This window comes from Lissotriton helveticus, chromosome 8, assembly GCF_964261635.1.
Source record: "Lissotriton helveticus chromosome 8, aLisHel1.1, whole genome shotgun sequence".
Taxonomy (NCBI): Eukaryota; Metazoa; Chordata; class Amphibia; order Caudata; family Salamandridae; genus Lissotriton; species Lissotriton helveticus.
In genome coordinates this window covers 1,248,641,821-1,248,666,202 of record NC_136069.1, presented here as the reverse complement: position 1 = coordinate 1,248,666,202, position 24,382 = coordinate 1,248,641,821, and the positions used below count along the sequence as shown (strand labels likewise).

Sequence of the window (24,382 nt, the reverse complement as noted above, 5' to 3'; positions counted from 1 at the left end):
ACACTGCATGGTGATTTTATAACTGCTTGGGTTTTGGCAGAGTGATTGGAAAATTACATGATGCTGGATGAGTGATTGGAGTAATGCATGGGTAGTGGCAGAGGGATTTCAGGAGTGCATGGATACAACTTGGGTAATTGGAGGAGTGAATCAGTACTGTGTAGGTGGTTAGAGGTCTGCATGGGTAGTGCACAGGGGATTGAGCAGTGCATGTGTTACTCCATGAATACGTGGGTACTGACTGGAAGATTAGAGTACTGCAAGGAGAGTGCATGGTGAATTTATAAGTGCCTGGGTTTTGGCTTAGTGATTGGATAAGTACATGGTGCTCGCTGGGTGATTGGAGGAGTGCATGGGTAGTGACAGGGCAATGGCTGGACTGCATGGGTACTGCTCAGGGTATTGTAGCAGTGCATGAGTTACAGCATGAGTCTTTGTATGAGTGCATGGGTAGTGACTGTATGATTAAAGTGCGGAGAGTGCATGTTGAATTTATAAATGCTTGGCTTTTGGTGAAGTGATTGCATAAGTACACACATTTCCCATCAGGCCCGCCCCCTCCCCTCACCACTGTGCAAACACGCCCCCTGGTTGGTTTTAATTTGGGGGAATTAATTCCCCTTGAATCCTGAGGGTCCCTGGGGGAAAACTAGCCCACCATGTACCTCCAGTAAGCACCACAGAGCTGCGTTGCAGAGAGGTGGCCCGAGGCCACGCCCCTTTTTACACTTCTCTGCAACGCAACTCTTTGGTGCTTACTGGACGTACCTGGTGGGCTAGTTGACCCCCAGGGACCATCAAGATTCAAGGGGACTTAATTCCTCAACTTAAAATGCGCCACAGGGCGTGTTTGCACACTTGTCACATCAGGCCACGCCCCCTCCGTGCACCACTGTGAAAACGCACCCCCTGGTGCGTTGTCAATTGGGGAATTTAGTCCCCTTGAGTCCTGAGGGTCCTTGGGGGCCAACTAGCCCACCAGGCACCTCCAGTAAGCGCCACAGAGCTGTGTTGCAGAGAGTTGTAAAAAGGGGTGTGGCCTCTGAACTGAAACGCAGCTCCCTGGCACATACTGGAGATAGCTGGTGGGCTTGTAGGCCCCCAGGGACCCTCAGTATTCAAGGGAAATTAATTCCCCAACTTAAAACCGGCCACGGGGTGCGTTTGCACAGTGGTGCAGGGAGGGGGCACGGCCTGATGTGACATGTGTGCAAATGCGCCCTGTGGCGCATTTGAAGTTAGGGGATTAAGTCTCCTTGAATCCTGAGGGTCTCTTGGGGCAAACTAGCCCACCAGGTACCTCCAGTATGCACCAGGGAGCTGCGTTCCATAGAAGTGTTAAGAGGCCACGCCCTTTTTTTACACCTCTCTGCAATGCAGCTCTTTGGTGCTTACTGGAGGTACATGGTGGGCTAGTTGGCCTCCAGAGACCCTCAGGATTGAAGGGGACTTAATCCCACAATTTACAATATGTCTCTGGGTGCTTTTGCACCCTTGGTATGTCAGGCCCCACCCCCTCTATTCACCCCTGTGCAAATGCACCCCCTGGTGCATTGAAAATTGGGGGATTCATTCCCCTTGAGTCCTGAGGGTCCCACCAGGTACCTCCAGTAAGCGCCACAGAGCTGCATTGCAGAGAGGCATAGAAAGGGGCGTTGGCTCTGAACACCTTTCTACAACGCAGCTCTCTGGCGCATACTGGAGGTACCTGGTGGGCTAGTTGGCCCCCAGGGACTCTCAGTATTCAAGGGAAATGAATTCCCCCACCTACAACGCGCCAGGGGCGAGTTTGCTGAGTGCTGCAGGGAGGGGGCGGGGCATAGACCAGATGCCGGATTTTTTTATGTATTTCTTTTTTAATTATTTGGCACCCTTGGAACCCCATCCCCCAGGGCCTACTATTAATAAAAAGAATTTAAACGGAAGGGGGCCACGCGCCCCCCTTCCTGAGGCCAATTTCGGCCCCGGGGACCCATCCCCCAGGGCATGGCCATAAATGTATTTATGTAATATATTAAAAAATGCAGGAGGGGGCTGCGTGGCGCCCTTCCTAAGGCCTCTATTAGATCCAGGGACCCCATCCCCCCCTGGGCTGTGCCTCTTTTTCTTTTAAAAAAAAATATTATTAAGGGAGGGGGGCAACATGCCCCCCTCCCAGGCCACTCATGTCCCCGGGGACCCCATCACCCAGGGCCTGGCCTTTACATTGGGGACCGTGGCTCCTCGCCTCCTGCGGTAGCCGGCATTCCTTTTCCACACAGGGAGCTGCTGCGACATGCAGGAAACCTGCTCTCGCTTACAAAATCCAAACAACAGTTTGCTATGTCAGGGCGGGAGCAGCACGGCTCCCGCCCTGCCATAGCAAACAGCAGTGTCCTGGGGATGGACACCCCGGGGCACTGCAGGAGCCGGCCCTGGGGGGTGGCGGTCCCCAGGGCCATGAAGGGATCCAGGAGGGGGGCCGCGCAGCCCCCCTCCCAACATTTGCAAAGCCCTGGGGGGTGGTGGTCCCCGGTGCTCAGGGGTCTGTAACAGACATCTTAGTACCCCGGGAGGTGGCGGTCCCTGGGGCGTGTGGGGGCCGTGTGCCCCCCGCAAATCATTAATAAAACCCCCGGGGGTGGTGGTCCCCAGGGCTTTGGGGGGCTGTGTGCCCCCGCAACTCCTAAATCAGGCCCGTGTAGGTGGTTGTCCCCGGGGCAGAGTGGGGGGGATTAGGGCCCCCCACACACATTTTTTCAGTGCCCCAAAGACCTGGCCCACCCGGGGGATTCAATACAACAAAGCGCGGGAGTCCGCGGTTAGTTTTTTTTTTTTTTTTTTCTTGGCCGGATTCGCGCATCACATTTTTGTTTATATGACATTTAATTTGATTTATCTATAGTTAACTTTTTTGATTTTGACTATGTTTAACTATTTATATTTCATTTTAACTATCTATAAATTTGAAAAAATCAATGGGTTTGATTGTTTTTTAAATTAGGAATTGGAATGGTATATTGTTAGAAATTGGGTTTCTAGTTGGCCAAGATATGTAGCTATTCTAGTCGGGTAAAGCTAGATACACAATAGGATAACCTGCACTCACCCTCTGGTATCTTGGCACAAAGCAGACCAGTTTATCTCAAAGGCAATGTGTAAAGTATTTGTGAAACACCCACCCACACACACACACAGTAACCCAATGAAACCACCACAAAAAGACGCCACACAGGTTTAGAAAAAAGGCAATATTTATCTGCACAAAACAAGACCAAAACGACAAACATTCAATAAGTAGTTCAGGAGATATGAAGTATTAGGGAATAAATGCAAAAGCAGTGTTTTTCAATTTATGAGCATTTTCAAATGTAATATTAAGACGTACTTTACAGGCTTGAGTATCAAAGGGAGACTAGTGTTTAGGTGGTTACTTGTGGCCATGTTGCACTGAGTCAGATTCCAGTCAGGGATTGCTAGATAGGTGATTGCAAAATGAGTACCTGAGCATGCATGCCCAATTCATGGAAACAGTAGGTGCCCAATGAGTGCCCCCTGCGAGATCAGCACCCCAAGTAAGATTCCACGGTCTGGGAGGAGTGCAGTACACCATACAAGGGCCACACGGATTGGTTTTCTCAAAATACCTACTCAGATGGGGCTGCAGGGTTGGGGCGAGCAGCCGATGCTCTCCTGTCCCATGTTGAGTGTAGGTGCTGTGGCAAATCATGCTGATCAGAAGTGTGCCGCCAAATGCTGTGAGTGGTTGTAGCGGTCTCCATTGCAGAGTAGAAGGTGGGTAGAAGGTGGGGCCAGGAATTGCTCTGGCAGTGCTCCCACACAGGAAGGCCTTGAAAGGACCAGACGGGCTGCCGCCTGTCCAGACTCCGACGCAGTCACAAGGGAATGGTGGATTCCCTGGGGAGACTCACACGGTGTACTGAGCAAGGCTGGCAATCAGTCAAGCGTGGAGTCTTTGTTGAGTTAATCATGGAGTGCTAAAGGCCACATCAATCTGGCGGCGCTGTAGTTCCCAAAACATGTAGATCTTGACTTTCAGAACTGGCCTCTGCAGTTGTAGATGGAATGTAAATAACTAAGTTTGATGTCCCCGGGACATTCTAGGAGAACAGAGGGGCAAGCCAACAAGCCCTTGGAGTCACTCTGGGTTTAGTCATTGGTCATTTAGCAAGGCAGAGGTCACCAAGCAGCAGGGCGACTCAGCAAAGCAAGGAAGCAGTAACTCAGAACAGTCAGCCACAGCAGAGTGGTAATCCTCAAGCTCAGGAGCCCTTACTCCAGCAGAGTTCTGTTCAGGGTCCAGTAGTGTACTACCTTGGTAGGGCCAGAGCCTTAGTACTTGTACTCAAAAGTGTATTTCACGCCCAGCCTTTCCTGTGTTGTGGCTGTCTAGAGGGAATGCGCAAAGTGACGCTGTCACCCAGCCCAGACATATATTGGAGACATGCTGCAAGGCACACAGAGCAAATTTAAAAGCAGAGAAATGACCACTTTCTAACAGTGGTATTTCGGAAAATGGTAGTGTTAAATCCAACTTTACCACTAAAGAGGATTTATCACCACAATTTCAAAGATATTAAACAGGAAGTAACTACTCTTTTCCAATCAGGAATTACCGCCTAAAAGGAATCCCCAATGTTGGCCTATAGAAGGAGTAGTTCTCACAGCAGTGAACAAATAATTTAGCTGTTTGTCACTGCCAGGGCATGTAAAACTTTAAAGTACATGTCCTGCCTTTTAGTTACACAGCACTTCAACAAAGTTGGACTGCACCTACTGCTCCTTGGGCAAGCAAAGATAGGACTGTACCTGTGGTGTCCTGCTAATGGAAAAGTAATCTCCTGAGCCTAGCCAGAAGAAGAGACTCCAAGAGTTAGTTGGCAGACTTCCTGTTCACAAGCACAAGGCCACAAAAGTTGAGGTTACCTGCCTGGGCAAGCTGGTAGCTCAGATCACTGGACCCTTGCTCCTCATCACAGCACCACTTGGCAGTCCGGGACTTGATGCCCAGATGTTGCACCCGAGTCTGCTGGACCAGGGAGAGTTGACAGTGTACAGTTTAGTTGCCCAGGAGAGTTACTGCACAAAGAGGGGAATGGCTTATTTTGTTGTGCCCAGTAGTCAAGTGACAACTGGACTTTTGCTGGACCAAAGAGGACTTTGAAGGATTTCGACACTTGTGGCTAAAGTTGCCTTACCTGGAAAGTGGCCTGTGGAATAGTCCCAGGAAGACCACCTTCGGCAGCACAGCATCTTCACCATCCTGAATCCCTTGCATCAGAACCACTCCATAGACATTAATGGCAACTGGCCACTAAGGCTTTAATTGGACTGAAACTTACTTGACTTGCTTATGTAACTAGCCTAGCTGCTCCTTTAGACCTTGCTGGTCCTCTTGACTAGCTCCCCATGGGAGTTTGTTGCCCAAAGTACTTCTAAGTAACCACATTAATCACTGGTGTAACTTTTTGTTAAAAAAGTTTTTAAGTGTCAAATCTGATGAATTTACCAGTGCTTGTTTGTGGTTCAATGATGAGTCTTGATTTATTGTCTCTTTAAAAATGTATATTTATGGAACACTGCAGTGGATTCTTTTCATTTTGATGTCTATAAATACATAAAAATGCAACCTGGTTGAGCAAATGTTTGACAAACAAAACCAGACTGGTCTTTAATGGGTTGGAAGTGTTTTACATGTCGAAGCCTCACAACCACACCATATAATACACCCCTTTTTTCTCACATATTATTAAATACAATTAATACCCTATTTTAAATTTATAAATGCAACATGTTTTATTAAAATATTACTACATTTAACTACATTAAATTCTTTCCATCAATGTTAGTAATTATTATAGCCTTATAGCCCGCCGTAGAGGGCTATACCGGCTATTAAAGGCCCTCTCCAGCGTTAAAGGCCCCGAGCCGAAGGCGAGGGCCTTTAACAAGGGAGAGGGACTTTAATAGCGGTATAGCCCATCTACGAAGGGCTAGAAGGCTATTAGAACATTCTGTCACTAGAGGACAGAATGTTCTAACACAAAAAAACAAAGCATTTTGGGAGCGTGAGGGGATTGGAATCTCCTCAGGATCCCTGAACCCTTTGTTCACAGCCAGAGCTGTGAACAAAGAAACATTGGAATGTTGGAGCTCCAGGCTTATACCAGCCATTATAAGCCCAGAGCACTCCATTGTTGTCAATGGAGCTCCCAACATTCCAATGTTCTAATAATGCATAAAAATGTTTTTCTTTAGGTAGGCTTTTAGTTAAAAAACACAAGATTGTAGAGGGGTTGGAAATCACTTGCTCTTTGGTGCCAGACCTTCGAGCAGAGGCAGGGTGTGTGGCTGACTGGAGGTCAGGATGGGCCTGTTAGGATTTCAGACCCTCTAATTTTTCCACGGGCTGCTTTTTAGCTTTTGGTGTGGTCACTATAGAGACCCTGCAGCTCTTCCTCAGGGTAGCCCACTGATTAAACAGCTGTGGAGGGGTGTGGACACGATGGACCACGAGGAGCCCTTGGCAGGATGGTGCATCAAAGCATTAATTGGTTAGATCATATATGTGTTTGAAAAATGTCATGTTACACCTGATGAACAGGGTTGGTTGAAGGGTGGGGCTGACCTACTGGTAGTTCAGACTTGGCAGCTCTTTGGACTGCCCACTGCTTTGACAGCTTCATGGGTGCGACCATGAATTACCATGAGGAGAGCCTTAGCAGGGACAAAGCAATATAGCCCTCCCTGTTTATGTAATACATCTGTACTAAAAGAAATGGTCTATCAGTATTCCTCGGGTTGTTCTAAAGTCAATATGCCAGACAGGGGTCACAACCTGGATTATTCAGGCATGGCGTTTTTAGTGGTGAAGAGCACATCACCGTTGACCTTCTCAACCTGCAGTGATAATTGTGTTTACAAAAAGATATTTTTTTATGACCTAGAACACTTTTCTTTTATTTATCTCAATCCTCTTCATGTGAATTCTAGCCAACTATGGTGCTGGTTAGAGGGTGGGCTGACCTTCTGGTAGTTCAGATCCTTTAACCCTACACCAGAAAGGCGAGAACAATGAAAAACAGTAACAAAGAGAGAAAGCAGTGATGCAAACAGTCCTAAAGGAGTGTTGTGTGGGGTAGGAAGAATTTTTGGGTGGATGGAAAAGCAATGAGGTGAAATAAAGATTAGACAGCCTTGTTATTTGGTATTCAGCAAACCAGACATTCAACGGCAGTGTGCTTCTTGAAGAAATGTGAACCCCGGCACTTATTCTTCTACGAATTAAGCATTGAGAGCATTTCATGGCAAGAACGAGATCCCTTAAATGAAGACAGTCGGATCAGCATTCATAAGACGAAAGAGAAAGGAGATGAGAGTTCAAGGCAGGGCCTACACTGGGGATCGGAAAGGCAAGTAGTTGAGTCGGTCACTTGCAGGAATGCATAGGCACACCACAGGTGCACATCAGGGAATACATACTGTGGTTGTCAGGGGAAACGGCCTTTACAACGAAGCCGTTTCCCCGAAATCTTTAACCACGCATGCAGTACAACGCATGCGTGGTTACCACTAATGCCTTTACCACGCATACCTTTACTACGATGTTTGTAGTAAAGGCATATGTGGTAAAGGTAAAAAGAAAAAAAGGGGGGAATAAAACAACTCACCATAAGTCACGTCGGCATCAGCGTCGTTTAAGAGAAATCGGAAAAAATGCTGTTTTCTCTTAACGACGTATGACGTCACCACGCAATTATTCGAGGAAAAGTTTATCCGTGGTAAACGAATTCCGTTGTAACGCATGCGTGGTAAAGGCATGCGTTGCAACGGAATTCGTTGCATCATCATATATTCGTTGTCAGCAGCATCAGCTCACCAATTTGACGAGTCGCGTAGGAAGAGCAGCAAAGCAGACAGCACATCAAAAAGCAAACCGCCACATTAGACATTTTTAGTTCTGTCCTTTGAGACATATTTGGCTGCCTTGTCAGACTATTGTTTTAATTTAAAAAAGATTAATAATGTGCATAAATGAAGGCGTTTTTGGTCTGTTGAATTGTCATTCACATTTTGCTTCTGCCCACCACCGTAGCACGGGGCAACCCACTCTACACACTAGCTCCCTTTACGTTGAGTAACTGCACAAAAGTTATGCACATTGTTCACATCCTCTTAAAAACATTTACTGGCATTTTAGTGACACGTCTCTTTCAAACGGTTTTTAAAAATGATGCTTCGGTCTTTTATATTTGAAAAAATGCTAATTATTTTGCTTGCACTTCACATGTCTAGATACACGGTAGCTTATTTACGGTTCCATTTTTAAAGTTGCTGTTAAAAATGTTCAAGTTGGGTGTTTTTTTCTTGTCACTTTCACAAAAAACTAATAAGAAAATCCATGAAATAACTGAAAGACTTCTTTAAAAAAAAATGTTAAAATAGCCACCTCCGTGAATTTTTTCTAAATTGACCATTTATTGCAGGCATATGCTCGCCATATTTAGGTGGTGGCACTTTTATGTAATTATTTTTGTGGCATATGCTTGCAAAAAAAAAAAACCTAAACTGTTTAACCAGCATGCCAAGGGCAATTTTTGTTTAAAACGAAGTACAATTAGCATAAGAGAAGTCAAGCTTACCAAGCTCCAGATGGATGCCTTCCACGAATGAATTGAGAAAGAACATGAGGATAACAATGGCCAATACTGACAGGCACTTGACGAGTAAAATTTTGTCTGTTATGCAGTGCTGTAATAGAGGGAATCAAGAACACCTTGTGTTTACATATTCACTACTATTGTTGCATTGTATGCATTAATGCTGCTAAATAGATGGCCTCATTACATCACATCTTGTAAAAGCAACCAAAGTCATAATATGCAAAACGGGAAATTATTACATTCACATTTAGAAAACGTAGTACCGGATTGTTATTTAAATGTAGAAATTTGTGCCTATTTTTCCAGAATAAACAATACAGAATATACAAAATACTTTAGCAAATAATGTAAAGCGTGATCTCTACCTGCCCACCTCTTGGTATTAGTAAACAAGACTATCACCAAGAGAAACACATTTAAAAACATAATACCAAGCAGAAGCCGAGACTTTAAGCATTCCACCCACCACCTTTGTTTTTCACTATGATGCCCGGCATGTGGCAGGGATGACAGATGAGGACCATGTGCATATTTTGCCACAAGACTCAATGCACATCTCACTGATGAGGCCAAGAAGGATCAAAACCAACGTGAGATTGATTGTGTTCCTTTCTAAAGAGGATCTTTACAGATTGTTCCTTTCTAGAGAGAGATCTAATGAAGCAGGACCAAATCTGATTTGTATATGATGGTGAACGGCTGAGTCTGTGTATGCATTCCAACCATCACCTTTCTGTTTCAGCATAAGCGAGTTAACATGATCTTAGAGAATGGTTTCTGCATCACTAAAGTTGTGTCAGATGCATGAAGTCCTAACATGTCTCGAGCCCTTTCCTATGCAGCTTTCTATCAAAGCACAACAGTGTACAAGGAAAGAGACAGGTGTAGAGCGTGCCTAAATTGTTCTACTTTTAGCCAAAATATAGCCAATATCCCTTTGAAAGATTAACAATTTTCACCTAATCTGGAAGGAAGATAAGCGAGCAGAAAATACAAATTCAATCATCTAACCTTTTTTTGTAACTCTTGAATGTTGGTTTCCCAATTTTTATCTTCCTGTGAAATTTGCCTGAAAGAAAACGTTAGAATGTATTACCTTTGCAAACAAGCACAATTAGTTAACTACAAACTGTATTCCATACATTCTTTTCTTTATACACGTGCCTTTAGTGTGGTCAAGGATCACTGGGGCACTTCACAGACTTTAATATAAAACTTAAACAATTGAGATAATAACCTTTTCAGTGTTCTACAATAACAAACCTAAGAACAAAATCACTAAGATTGAAACGCCATGCAGGGATAGCTCCCTCCAACGTGCTTCCCATGACCTCATAGGTCCCATGACACCAATTATATCACTGGTGACATGTAGCATCACCAGTTCATCAATGTGGAATTAAGAAATCATTTGTGCCTTGTGTTAATTTTTTTGTGGCAAGGGCAGGAACAGCATTAGATTGTTGAGTGTGTCCCTCTCATCTCTGTGCGCTTATATATATTTTTTTCTTCGAGGGAGTTGGGAAGAGCCTGCAGAACGTTTGAGAGTCTCCCACACTGCCATGGCAAGTGACCAGCTGTACTTCCAGCCTCCAGGAGCTGCTTGTCTATGTGGAGTATGGCACAGCAACAGATAGCTGTTTTGGCATCCCAATGTTATCGGGAGGCTGCAGAACCAGTGCACAGGCTGGCGCTAGCAACCCTTTTGGCAACCCAATTGTCACAAGATGGCTGCATTGGCAATCAGTTGCCCATCCTCATCCGACTCATTAGAAGTCCTTCATTTGTGTAAAAATAAAAAAGATATGAATCTGGGCTCTCATCACGAGGCCACTGCAGCTTGCACCACACATTACGCTGGCAATAATAGTCACAAAACTACTAACCATTACACCCCTACAAGTGTGACAATTCCTGACTCCAAAACTATAGGTTGGACGGCAGGTAAATAGTAATTTTTAATATATATTCAATTAACATTTAACTTTTTGTGGTCATCTCCAATCTAGCCAAACCGTGCTATCTTGTGGCAGACTGTCACGAGCTCTGTGTTGACAATTAATTGTTGGTGCCAAGCACCGGAAACCACAGGCTCAAATTAAGCACTGCTCCATAGGCATCAATAGGGGCTATGCAGGTCACTCTGCAGAGGGAAGGCGACTAGAGGAGTGGGTGCACAAACGTTGGTCATTAAGTTTTTATAAAGCTGGGTAGGGGGGTTGAGGAGCTTGCAGTATCTGTTCTACTCCTCAGACTCTGGGTCAGGTTAGGAAGGTCCCCACAATCCCCCTGCATAAAGGGTCAAGAAGGGGTATCAAGGTCGCCCACATTTTTCGAACACCAACCCCTGATATATGATTGGCAAGAGACAGGAATGTGGGCTCTGACTGAAAGGGTTTGTGGGTCTGCAACCCACTGGCCAGGCAGGGAACCATATGCAATTGTGTCCACCCAGATCTTTTTTATGACCCATGTTGGATTTTGTGACTCATGAGTCAAACCCCTGCCTCTTAAAACTAGGGTTCCACTGGTCAAGGGAAATATATATATATATTTACTTTTCCAGCAAGGCTCGTTAACCAGCAGTGACTGTTTATGACAAAATCCCTAAAAGGACTAAATAAAATGCATCTGAATCAATCAATCAATATCCCATTTCCATTTTAGTTTGTTAACCAATTCTAATCCCCAACTGAAAAGATAGCACTAAATTTGAAACTTTAAAAAAAAATTAAAAAAAAAAATTCAGAATGCTGTCCAACTCAGTAAAGTCCTTAGGCACCACCTAGGACAAGAACTTGTCAATGAAGGATCACATCAAAAACTCAGCCAAAGGAGCGCTTTACTCACTAAAACACCTCAAGAAAATTAAACCTTTCATTCACAGGCGATTTTAAGACAGTAGTACAATCTGTAGTTCTCTCCAAAATTAACGCTGGGAACACCATCTTCGCAGGAATGCTGAAAATTCACCTAGCCCCCCTAAGGTCAGTTCTGAACATGGCGGCCGGGGTATAACAGGTGCTGAATGGTTTGAACACACACTCCAAGGAAGATGTATTTACAAGACCACCCACATCACACACAAAGCCCTCCCCCTCCCACACACACCCAACTATATAGAAAATAAACTTACAAAAGTACGAAGAACCAGAAATCTGAGCAGATCCAACTAACTTTTCATTCATCCGAAACTGAAAAGAAAACCACCCAGACTCGCTCTTTTTCTGGAAATGCAGCCATGATACTCTTATAATTTTGGCCAAGCACCATGGTAAGATAGGGCATCTATAATTTGTGTCAACATGGCCATCATCGTCATTTATGAGGTCATTTGCAGTGCATGTGCGAGTTGTTCTTGCTTAGTTAACCAAAACTCGTGATTTTCAGTACTTTTAAGTATTCAATCAAAATTGTAATGTTACTTGAACTGGAGCTGTGTGTGACTTTTGTTTTGTTTTTAATTACACTGATCAGTAACTGCTCCTAGTTGAGGATCAGAACTTCCCTTAACAAAAGCTTTGTCTCAACTGATGTATGTATCTAGGGGGTTACAATGTGCCCATGCGCCGGTAAAGGAACACTACTGGATGTTGAAGCCAAAGTATCAGATGCTCAAGCAAGCCATATCGTAAAACGACATGCTGTAGCATCTACTTCTACAATAAACTTTATGAAACACCATCAGAGAGTTTGTTTCTTTAAAATCCATTGTTTTTGCAAAAAGCAAAAACAATCCAAATTATTAATATAAAAAGGACCAGCGAAACAGCTCTCACTGTGAACAGATGGAGAATCAGATGCTTCGCTATCAGCAGTAGGCCGGCACAAAGTTGTGTGCTGCTGGGAAGAGCTGGTAAAATGCCAGTGCATCACAAAGGTTAGGGTGAAATGCAAGGTACCCTTGAACTAATAGGAAGGCAAGGAGTAGCGTGGCTGAAGTTATACTACATGTGCCGGATAAGCAAGCAAGGGCATTGTATCATTTCCAATATGACCAGGGAAGGCGAATATGCAAAGCATACTATACCAGCACCAATAGCTAAATATTCGAAAGAAATCCAAGGCAAGTGAGCTTGAGTTATTAGTGGGCTCAACCACTTATATAATTTTCAGAATCAACCATGCCAATGCTCTAAATCTGACACTATTTGTTCCAAATGTTTCAATTTAAAGTTTTCAATTGTCCACGTCAATTTAATGAAGCCAATTTAATTTGTGTTTAAACACAAACTGTGTGTTTGAAAACAGCCAATACTTATTTAGTGTCTCATTTAATCAGGGAATCATTTTAGGATTGTTCAAAGATGGAGTATGCAATTTCTTGCTTGACACCAAGTGACAGTTCAATCGCATATTTAAATTAATTTGACATAATGAGGATCATGAATGATATTCCAGAAACGGCACTCGCCCAATCTGCAAATTGATATCTAAGCAGGGATTCTCATTACACTGCACCTTCCATTGGATTTTCACTGGGTTAATCAGATCAGAGTAGTGAAGATTATTGGGATTCTCATTACACTGCACCTTCCATTGGATTTTCACTGGGTTAATCAGATCAGAGTAGTGAAGATTATTGGTAAATAATCAAAATAATGAACAGAAGATACATACATGAATGCCAGTTCCTTTGCTGAATGAACATGTTTTTGAAGGAGGCAGGATGGGCGTTGGACCTGGGCATCTCTTAAAGATTACACCAGATTTTTGGCTTCCTTTGCTGACCCATTGTGTTGCCTTTTAGGAATCTGTGCACTTTTTGCCAACCTGAGGTAAGGTGCTTGTGCTCTCTCCCTAAAACAGGTAAAATATGGCCGGCAATTGATTGATACATTTAGTTTACTTATATGTTCCTAATAAATTGTACTACTTATACCCAGGGCCTGTAAATTAAATGCTACAGTGGGCAGCAGCACCCATTGTACCACTCACTTATGTAGCTCTGTAAAGCAAGTCTCAGGCCTGCCATTGCTGCTTGTGTTACAGTAATAAACTGCGATTTCGACCTGACAAAATAAAACGTTTGCCAGGTCTAAACCTTCCTTTTCAATAGTTATAAGTCACCCTCTAAGGTAGGCCCAAAAGGCTCATAGGGCAGGGCATTTCAAAAGCAGGACATGTGTATTTACGTTTCACAAGTCCTGACCTCCTAAATTCGTTTTTCATTGATGTAAAGCTATCTCTCCCGTAGACTAACACTGGGTTACCTTATTACACTTTAACAAGCTATAACTAAAGTTTGGGATCAGTTAGAAAAGTGCTGTTAGCCTTCAAACTGAAATTTAAAATACTCTTTAATGATAAAGTTGAATGTTAAGTTTGTATTCTGAAAATGCAACTGTTAGAAGGTTGCCTGCCATCTCCATTTCCAAGACCCTCCAGACCTTTATGGCTGGAATCGATATACTGGAACTCTTATTGTGGGACTTCCAGATGGGACTCTTGATATACCTTTGTGACTTAGCTCGGAATGACCTCTTCACATTGCGGATATAGACCTTTGTGGCTGTAATCGATGTACTGGAACTCTTATTGAGGGATTCCCAGTAGGGACTTTTTAAATGTATACTTTTGTGATTTGACTTTGAAATTACCTACTGATACAGCCCTGAAGAAGTTCTTTTGTAAAGAACGAAACGCGTTGGCTGATGTCTGACTGCATGTTTTACTATAAAGAATAAAAGAAACTTAAAGGACTTCCTTACTAGCGTCTGGACTCTTTTCCTGGTGCACCTTCCATTATCAAAAAAACTGTTAGAAGGTTGGCATTTTTCAGTCTAAACCAAATGTGCCTTTCTACCAGTGTCCAGGGTCACATGACTACGAATTGCTCTGCTATAGTGGGTTGCGTATTCTTTCCAGGCATGGTAATAAAGGAGGCCTCTGTGTGAGGCAAGTTAATCTTCCTGACAGGATGGCTGGAGAGGAGCTGTACCCTGCCCTGATTGCACTTCAAAGGGCCCTGCCTGCAGCAAACACTAAGAAAGTGGACACAAAGCCTGTCCTTGCCTTTATTACCTTAAATAGTTTGGAGAAATGACATGGGGAATAGGAAGAACTGAACAGGACCAGTTTTAGGGGTAGGCCAGGGAATTCCCCTACGCAAAGGCTAGTACTAGGAATAATTGTGGCACTTTCGGAACCTCTCATCAGAACACTCCTTGACCTGTAGCAGAGTCAGAATGAGGACTTCCCTGCTATCCGAAGGAGGATGGTTGGACACCTGCTTGCCTTGAACCCAGGCACCCTAAAAGTGACTCCAAGGGTCAGTTGGCTGATCTTCTGTTTGAGCTACAGGGACACAACAAGCTTTCATTGGCCAACCAGCAACTGCCCAGCACAAGCTGGAGCTGCCTGACCCCTGCTGTTGGCCTCACTGGAGTGAGTCCAGATCCCCAAGAGGTGCCCCAAGGTCCTGGACAATTGGCTGGCATCAGAATGTACTCTTCCTGAACTCCAGGTGAAAAATACAGGTTTGGTCTCCTCATGACCATGACCCGTACTCTTCGCGCTGAACAATGACCTTCCACAGAGACCGCCTATGCAAAGCTCCAACTAAACCTGCATTTGGCGACACTAACGAGTGCCCAGGACTGCAATTGTGAGGTAACAGCAACCCTTTGTGCAGACAGTGACAGCCTGCGACAAACCACCAATGTGAAGCTCCAGCGACGACAGGCCCCTCATGGCAAAAAAGTGACCGTCCACAACGCACAACCTGCTCCTTGCACTAACGACCTCCCCATCAATGTCATCTCCTCACTCCAACTTGAAAGTATTTCTTCAGCAGGACAACCTGGTCCCTGTGTCCAGCTCCATCACGGTCGGTCTCAACTTATGAACCCAGTCCTAGTTTCCATTTTAAAACTTTAAAAATGAATTACGCTGTTGTACTGATTGGATTTTTTTATTTTGGTGTCATTTGATTAAAGTATATTCTATTTTTCTAAATGGGTTTGCGATTTTTTTTTGTTGTGTTTTCACTTTATTATTGTTGGAGTGCTGCATAAATGCTTTACACATTGCCCCTAAGTTACCCTCTCTACTATTTTAGCAAGCTACCAGAAGGTGAAGCATAGGTTTATTCAGCGGCTTTTGTGCTTCACCTTGACCAGGATTGTGTTTATTATTTGAGTGGGGATACACCCCTTTCAACTAATAACCCGATTTCTTACTGTGGGTAACTCAGGTAAAGTTCTTTGTGAATAGCATCTCAACGATCAGGGGACATCACTATGGAATTTTCTTAAGTGAAACCAAAAAATGTTTGTTGTCACAGGTTTTCTCAAGGAGTGTTCAAAGAAACCTCAGCGAAGAATGGAAAGCACATTTTCCTAAAAACCATGTCTTAAAACATGTTGTTGCTCGCACAATGAACGGATATTTGCGCCGCAAAACATGGCCACCTAGGTAATGTGTTTCCACAACAGAGCTGTTTGCAAGCTCGTGTAGGTTTTGAACTAACGCCATCCACGTGCACAGATGAGTTTTGAACCAGAGCCATGCAGTCAAGTGTTGGAGCCTGCAGCTGTGCCCTTTTCATTACAGCAATCAAATTATGGCAACTGCTGAGGAGATTTGAAGCCTGTAGTTGTTTAACGTTTGCCAATAGCGTCTAGGGATGACGCTGCCATGAACAGATAAAACTCGCCTCCATGAACAAATGGGGATGCAACCATCATTAACCTAACTGCGTTTTCCACCACTGCCTTAAAAAATACCCTATCATGATAGAACCAGGTATCCTTTTCTATACCTCACATCTCCCAATAAACACGTTATTCATAGCACTGGTGGAAGTGATACAACTGCCATATTAACCCTATATTAAAATCAGTGAGGTGCACAAAGAACGCCAGAAACTGTTCTTCGCTAGCCACATGGTAAACGTTCTAGCTAAAGTATTCTTCTAATTGTGTTTTTGTGGATACTGTACATGTGCTGCGATTTTGATAGACGGTGCAATTCAAATCTGTGTACTAGACAGAGTGACTAACAGAATTATTAGAAATATATATTTGGTTTTATTAAGCAGTTCGGAAAAAGTGATGGTCAGAAATGCATCAACTGGCCTCAACCAGGAATGATTACTCTAGGAGCATTCCATCCCATTTCATTTATGCCTGAATGCCGCGGAACCATGAGCACATAGAGACTGCAAGGAGCACACCAGCGTAATTACTTGTGGTCCCGATTATTTAAAGCATTTGCTTCCATCTCATTTCTGCTAACTGCGTCACCTTATGTAGCTTTGGTACGCCCAATGAGGATGCTGAGCTTGCTGTGCACAGGAACTCAATCTGCAACTCAATGTTTACAAACCACAAGCCGAAATATATCTCGAATTTCACAGCCAGGGTTATTACCAGCGGTTCAGATTGATTTAAGCATTTCTATCCAGCAATTTTAGACCGTCGACATTCCATAAACTAGTCTTAGTCTAGTAAACCAAACAAACGTACCTTGGCACTAGAAAAATTACTAAAAATGCATGGCAACTTCACACCCGTACAAAAAGACCTTCACTGACTGCCATTCTGAACCGCATAATATTCAAGACCTGTTGCATCATTTACAAAGAAAAAACAATCACAACCACCAAACCTACCAGAGAATTCAACATTTAAGAAGGTCAAACCAACAGAAGCAACAGCATTGATGGCTCCAAACCAAAAGGAACAAGAATGAAACTATCATGATACAAGCCTTCTTGAGCCACATGATCAGGACTATCAATCCAGCACATATCAGGCTTGTTCCTTCACTCCTACACTTCCCTAAAGGCTGTGAACCCTCATCTCTTGAAGGAGTGCCTCATTCACCATCATTCATGAAACCATATGCTCCTCCCAATGGGAGACAGTCCAACTAAAGCTTCTGAACACCATACTAAATCAATCCCTACAAACTACTATTTGCAGCATACCATGGATCCCAGCTACAGTTGCAATTTTCATATGCACAACACTTTAGCTGGCCTTTCCAATAATCCTCATGAATTGGAGATGTGAGATCTTACTCATGTTCTAGTTCAACAAATGAATTCACAATGCAATTTTTTTCCATAAATATGAAATAATTTCTCACTTAAAACAGGAAGAGGACTACCATTTCTCTAAAAATAAAGGTAATTTTGGAAAAGATGTATGCCATTCCATAACTGGTGCACTTACAACAGCGGCATCTTGGGCATGTTTTTCACAAGTAAACTTAGTAGCCCGTGCGATGTATGCTTGCGCTCTATTCAAATCTCCCCTGTTCAGCCTGTTAAGTCTCACACATTTCATTGGCATAACACAACCAATAACAGTAAATTCCTTGCACCTGTGGAAGGTCCGGAGGTTTGTTCTGAGTAAGCTCTCAAGGGCCAGCACTTTTTGCATCAGCAGGCATTTCACCGCAGTCTCCTCCCTGCTGGCGGGGTTGATGCGCTGTGCCGTCAGCTTCCATACGTGGATCTCATGTTTCAATTCTATCCCACAAAAATAAAAAGGTAAAATCATTGTCAGGATTGCAAATTAACATTTTAATTAAAAATGTAAGAACCGTCTGGTATGCCATCAGGCTAATAATATCATTTAGTAGGGCGGTCTCAAAGAAGAAATGCCAAGATAGGAGGCTAAGTAACAGAAGGAGCTGCAACATTAATACATTAGGAATCAATTCAGTTGTTCCAGCTTTCAGGAGTAAAACATTTCAGCATCTAACATTTTAAGCTGTACTTATTCACCAATGGGAATCAATGTTTATCAAATAAGCTAATGAAATGCAATATGATAAGTCTATTAAACAACAGCAACACTAAAGCGCAAAAAAACCCAGCAATATTAGGTTTGTAGAAAAAACATTTCTGTCAATTGACTTGTGGAAGAAAACATTCAGAGACTATTCTTCTCTTAAAATGAACGCACAAAACAACCTGCTTGGCACAACAATTCTACACCACAATTTCGCAAGGAAATAAACATTCCGAAAATGGCCGCATTCAAGAAACCTCGTACTATGTTCATTTTTCTGTCACTCCACCTTATTCGCCCCAGACCTCAACCCCCTCCACAACCTCCAGCGTTGCAGAAAGGCATAAAACGTGGCTGATCACCCTTTCCAGGATGGATCTATTTAACCTGTGCGCCTCTCCCATCACCAAATGATTACATCATACCTGTGGCTCTACTTTTTAATCCGTAGGAGCTCTAAACCCCCTTGTATATTCCTTTATTCCTATTTTCATCATGTTTTAAAATTTAGACTTTTCTCTCCATATTTTGTTTTTATCCGAGTGTGTATTTCCTCTTGTAGTTTTATTGTACATTTTGGATGTGTCAATGCATCTCTACTCTGACATTCCGAATTGTAACTGTTTTGGCCTTGATATTTGTATTTATATTTGTTTTGACAGAAGTGTATCTAAAGCACCCTCCCTGACGGCCTTGCTCTCGACCCACATCACTATGAATAAACAAAGATCGCTAGGGCCCTAGTGGCCCCCGGGGCCTGGCTCAGGAATGAATTATTCATGTGAGGGGCCTGGTGAAGCTGACGGGCCTGTCAGGGGCAGAGGGAGGCAGCAGCGGCGCCCCTGTGTATTGTGAGCCTGAGAAAACGGCAGCAAGGTAGAATAGCTTGAGGAAACATAAGATACTCGTTTCATCTCCCAGCTTCATGCATTTCTTCCAGGGATTGCCTGCTGTCTGAAAAGAAAAACTTCTGAATGCTGAATAGGTTGAATAACACGCATGAAGGCTGCGGCGGAGGCACATGTGTGTTGCTGCAATCATCCTTTATATTATCAGAACTTTATCATGCAAGCTATCACTTTAGATAAACACACTGATAACGCGAATTACTGGTTGAAGACGATTTATCTTACTGCCCATTTTAAAATGCCACTTATAGTCAATTATATGGTCAACTACTACTTAATATGTACAATAGATGGGTGTTAGATTTTCAGTTGGTCAAATTACTTTTAAATAGTCCCTTCCCATTTCGGTGTGCTATGATATCAAGTTTGCTTGTTATTTTGTGCAGCGCTCACAAGTCAGACTGCAGCTTCAGGGCACTACTACATATACCAGGATTCACACGTCCTATGGAGTGCGCTCTTTAATATACCACAAATACATGCAACACTATGCGTCATTACGGATACCTTGAGTTACATAAATAAGATAGTATGACATACCATATCTTAAGGCAAACTTTGAAGTTATGAATTTGCTTTGACTGGTATTGACTGATTAATAAAAAAAAAATGGGAGTGTACTTTAACAAAAGCGAATAATACTTGTGCATTTCGTAATAATTTGTGGTTTTGAGACTCTGGATCGCACCATTTGCGTTCAGTATGCTCTTCACATTTTTTTTGCATTAGGTAATAGGGTATTATTTTTGAAGTATTGTGATGTGCATCAGTAAAACTCAGAACTCAACAGACACAGACTTCTCTGGATGGTATGCGCGTGGTATTCTGCGAACAGGATCTTGTTGCGGCGACTTCATGCGGAGTGCAATGCCTTACTAGTATGTTTTGATTATGAGTGCTGTATAGGTGGGTAGAGAGGACTGGGCTCAAACCCATCTGCTTTTCGAACAGAGAAAGCCCCAATTTAGTTTTTGCAGTCCATGTTCTTGTCTCAGGTTCCAGATCCTCAAACCAATGTTCATTATTCCACTCTATCAATCCTAAATATCCTCTCGAGTGTTAGCCACAATTCTAAAGGATTGCAACATCCCCCACCCCATCATAACTTTCCTTTTGCCTTTCCCTTTACACTTCTCCAATCACAGCATTTCTCCCTCCAAATCAGCCCAGTAAGATACCCTTCTGAATCGATGTGTCCAGCAGTTGATTTCTGTGCTAGCCCTCTTGCTATGTCCATGAACCAGTTTCCCACTTTATTTTTTAGGAAGGGTTTTTAATAATCCCTCTCTGCAGGTTCTTTGCTCCAGCACTCTTATAATTTGTATCCAAAATTCGGCGCTGGCGGGGCAGATGCATATTAAGTGATAACTGCCTTAGCTCATGGACCTGCAACAGTGCGATTCCACCATGGGGTACATTTCCAGCCGTGTTGAATAAAGTGTGCATGAAATTAAATAGTGCATTTCTCGACACATTGGATGAGTAATTTACTCTGGTCTTCTAATCTGCCTGGCAGGCCTTGCCCTCAATCTAGGTCCCATTTGGCTCTCAGGTTCGTCAGATCTCTCTTTAAATCCCTTTGAGGGGTTTGTGGGTATTCACCACAGCCTTTCTCCGATTCCCAATGTGAGCATGTGTTATAGGGGGTAACTTTTGACTGTTTCTGTTGCGAGTGTTTTCCCATTTTTTATTCCTTTTTCCCGCCAAATTGCCAAAATTCGGAAATTGCTGTACCATTAAACGGTGCGTTTATCTTAATTCTTCAGATGTGAGTAGTCTTTATACAAACAAAATCTGCAGTATTCTAATGCCTTTTTCTTCTCGCTTCATCGCCCATTTGACATCACTTCCGGTGACTTCCGGTATCTCGTTCACAGATGCATGTTCGGGTGGTTCTACATTTCCGCTTGAATCTGTACCACATCTGTTTGATAATAAAGGGCATATAATTCGGGTCCCACAGCCCTACTCCAGTTGTGAGAAGTTTCAAGGTGTTCAAGGCCACTCTGCCGCCCCCCAGTTCCACATCAGCAACCAAGAGTCCAGCCCCCTTAAGATCTTAGCAGGCACTGGGAATGGCATGTTAATGAAGTGATGGAGTAATTCAGGATAATAACATTCGATAATGCTACACTGGTCATCAATGATATTGGTCACTTAGTGCAGAGATCTATGCGAACTCGGAGTGATCTTATAGTTTTCCTTCTATTTCCATACATCAGGTCTTGTTTATTAGGGCATATATGTTAGAACTGGGATTTCTGGTTGGCTAAGGCTTGCGCCAAAGCCAGGCAGAAACCACCACTCTAGTCAGGGCAAGGGAGTTACACGCCAAAGATAACCCCGGCTCTCCCCCTTGGTAGCTTGGCACGAGCTGTCAGGCTTATCCCGGAGGCAATGTGTAAAGCATTTGCGCATGCACACAGCAACAACATCCCAGGCACACTACAAAAGGAACTCCACACAAGGTTATATAAAAATAACTTTTGTATTCTTAAAACACATCAGATAGTAATCACACAATATACATTGTGCCAACTGGCACGGGCAATATTCACAAGGGATTATTTACACAGGACAGGGCCACTGTCAGGATCAACACGTAGCAGAAATTGATACATAAACCTACAACCAGTAGCCACTGGTAATCACTGTACTCCACCTCAACCTGTAACATAACTTTACATTATGCACAGCCACATAAGGCGCAAATTATATCCTGCACCAACCTCACCCGCATAAACACATTATGCAATCTCTCACTAGTCTAAACACATTAGACCCTACCTCCTAAGTATAACTCACATTAGGGGCGTAAATCACAGTGAAGTACAATCTCACTAACACAAACCTACATAGGTAAAACAACCTCAATCATAAACCACAGTTTTAGAGGTATCCGATACAGGGTGCGTAACACATACTAACCGCATTACATTTCGTAGCACCCCATTTAGAGCACATCAATCACATTAGGACCTTGCGCCCTATCCATATACCAGCCCCTCTGGCCAACTGGCCATCCAAGGAGGGACTCAAATGCCCTGTGTCCAGAATGTCAGGGCGCGCTGCCAATGCAGCACCAGTCAGGGTGCGCCATCTGCGCAAACCTAAACCTTGCAGCTACCCACTACTTGCTGGGCAGCCGAGAACATCAACAGGGCCTAAACGCTGTAGCTGGCACCAAGTGCTGCGCAGCTGTTGAAGACCTGGCACCTCTGTGCCACTTCTGTCCCTTTCATGGACTCTCTCTGGCCCTCAGAACAAATTGCACCAACCGTTGGAGCCATCTAGGCTCTAGAGATAACCATGTCCGGTGGAGCACTCTGGCTCCTAAACTAATTATGTGCCCAAAACGGAAGGGCTTGCCCCCAACACTGAGGCCTTACATAAATGTGCCCCTGGTTGAGCCACTGAGGCTCTGGCAATAAATCTGTCATTACTGGGGCAACCACGGGCCCTTCTGACCCGGGAAACAAATATGCCCAGGACGTTGCAGCGGCCCGCAACTGCGGAGCCGCTGGGAAGCAATTAAAAAGAACGGGCACCACCGTGCCTGGGGACCCTCACTGGGGCCCTTCAACAAACTGTGCCCCAACGTTGGAGCCACGGGCGCTCTAAAAGGAAATATGCCCCCAAGTCCTCCTTGGGACTTTGATGAAAGATGCTCCTCCGAGTCCTCCTTGGGACTTGAAAACAAATGGCCCCCAAAGAAAATATGCCCCCACGCCCCTCACGTGGACTCTAGGGCAAATGTTGGCCAGCAGGAAAAAGAACTTGCCCCCAGATGGAAGGAGCAGCCCGCTGCACGACGGGGCCGCACAAAACTAGGGCACCGCTCCTATCAGGGACCAACATCTGCCCACACGAAGCCCCCCAGCCCTTCTCACCTTACTGGGCTGCTCCACGGGGACTCCGCTCTGGGCTCTCAGCTCCTCCTGGACATAAGCACCTCTCGGGTCTCCTGGGGCTTGGCGGCAGACATGGAGCACGCACCGCTCTGACTTTTCTGGGGCTGCGGGGCTCTCTCAGCTCATGAGAGCCCCGGGCAGACTTGCAGGCTTCGTCCCTTGGCTCGGCCCAGCGCGGGGTAGGCTCCCGACTGGGTCTCCAACTCCTGCACCGGTCATGCCGCGCCAGACGGGGCTCTCCCTTTCCTCCTGGGAGCCCCGCTTCAGCCGGCGCTGACTTCACCTGGTCCCCAATCTCGGGACCGGGACTTGGGAGGTGGAGCCCTCAAGGATCCGGGCTCCTCTTCTTCCGGGGGCGGGAGCGGGACTTTGTCCAATCCCCGCGCGGCGGGCGGGACTTCCCTTCCAAACCGAAAGTCCCGCCCACCGTCAGGCACTACGGTGCCTGACTTCCTATTTTCGCCGCGGCGGTGAATCCCGGGGGCAAAAACGAGGGGTACGCACCCTCGAACACGAAAATCAACAGCGGGGTGGGCACCCTCTGTAAAAAAGTTAACAATAAGCTGCAATATTCGGGGTGGGCACCCGAAATATAAATTAAATCAACAGTGGAGCCATTTTCAGGGGCATCCCTACGCCAGGGATTCCCTCAGTGCAAGGGGCAGCTCAGCGCTGCCAAGCAAAAATAAAGCGCTCCACCTGGCAATCAAAGCGCTGTGCTGTAGGGGAGAGCACCCCCAGAGCACTACAGCAACAGAAGGGTCCTGTAGGAAGAGGAAACACAGCGCTCCCAAGGAACCATCAACCCTTGGCAAGGGTAGAACAAGGGGAACAACATCCAGGTAGTCCATCAGGCATCCAGGGGGAGGGTAGGGCCCAGGGAGGCAAGCCTTCCCCTGGACCCCAGCAGCAGTAGGTCCCTGGTTGTTTCAAGTGTCAGAACAAGAACATTTTCATGGGGTCACAGCCCCTATTTTATACACCATTTCCTTTGTTTCCAAAGGTGCAGGCAAGGGGCGAACCAGATGCAACTGGTTCTTGAGCACTTTGTTTTGCTCAGCCCCTCTGCCTATTCACAGAATGGGTCAGGGACATCAGACACACCACAGGGGGTGGAGCTAGCATTGGGGAGGGAAGACCCAGCCCTATTCAGGTCC

The 24,382-nt window shown here is 44.6% G+C and overlaps 1 protein-coding gene across 2 annotated transcripts in view; it reads right to left on the bottom strand.

Annotated features, from left to right (window-relative positions):
• The window catches only part of OCA2 (OCA2 melanosomal transmembrane protein), a 1,149,362-nt gene that overhangs the window by 326,910 nt on the left and 798,070 nt on the right, over positions 1-24,382 (bottom strand). For both annotated transcript variants that reach the window (XM_078656175.1, XM_078656174.1), the window contains 3 exons: positions 17,994-18,141; positions 9,675-9,732; positions 8,643-8,751 (listed from right to left, as the gene is read on the bottom strand). In XM_078656175.1, coding sequence (XP_078512301.1) covers positions 8,643-8,751; positions 9,675-9,732; positions 17,994-18,141 — 315 coding nt within the window. The remainder of the gene's footprint in view (positions 1-8,642; positions 8,752-9,674; positions 9,733-17,993; positions 18,142-24,382) is intronic.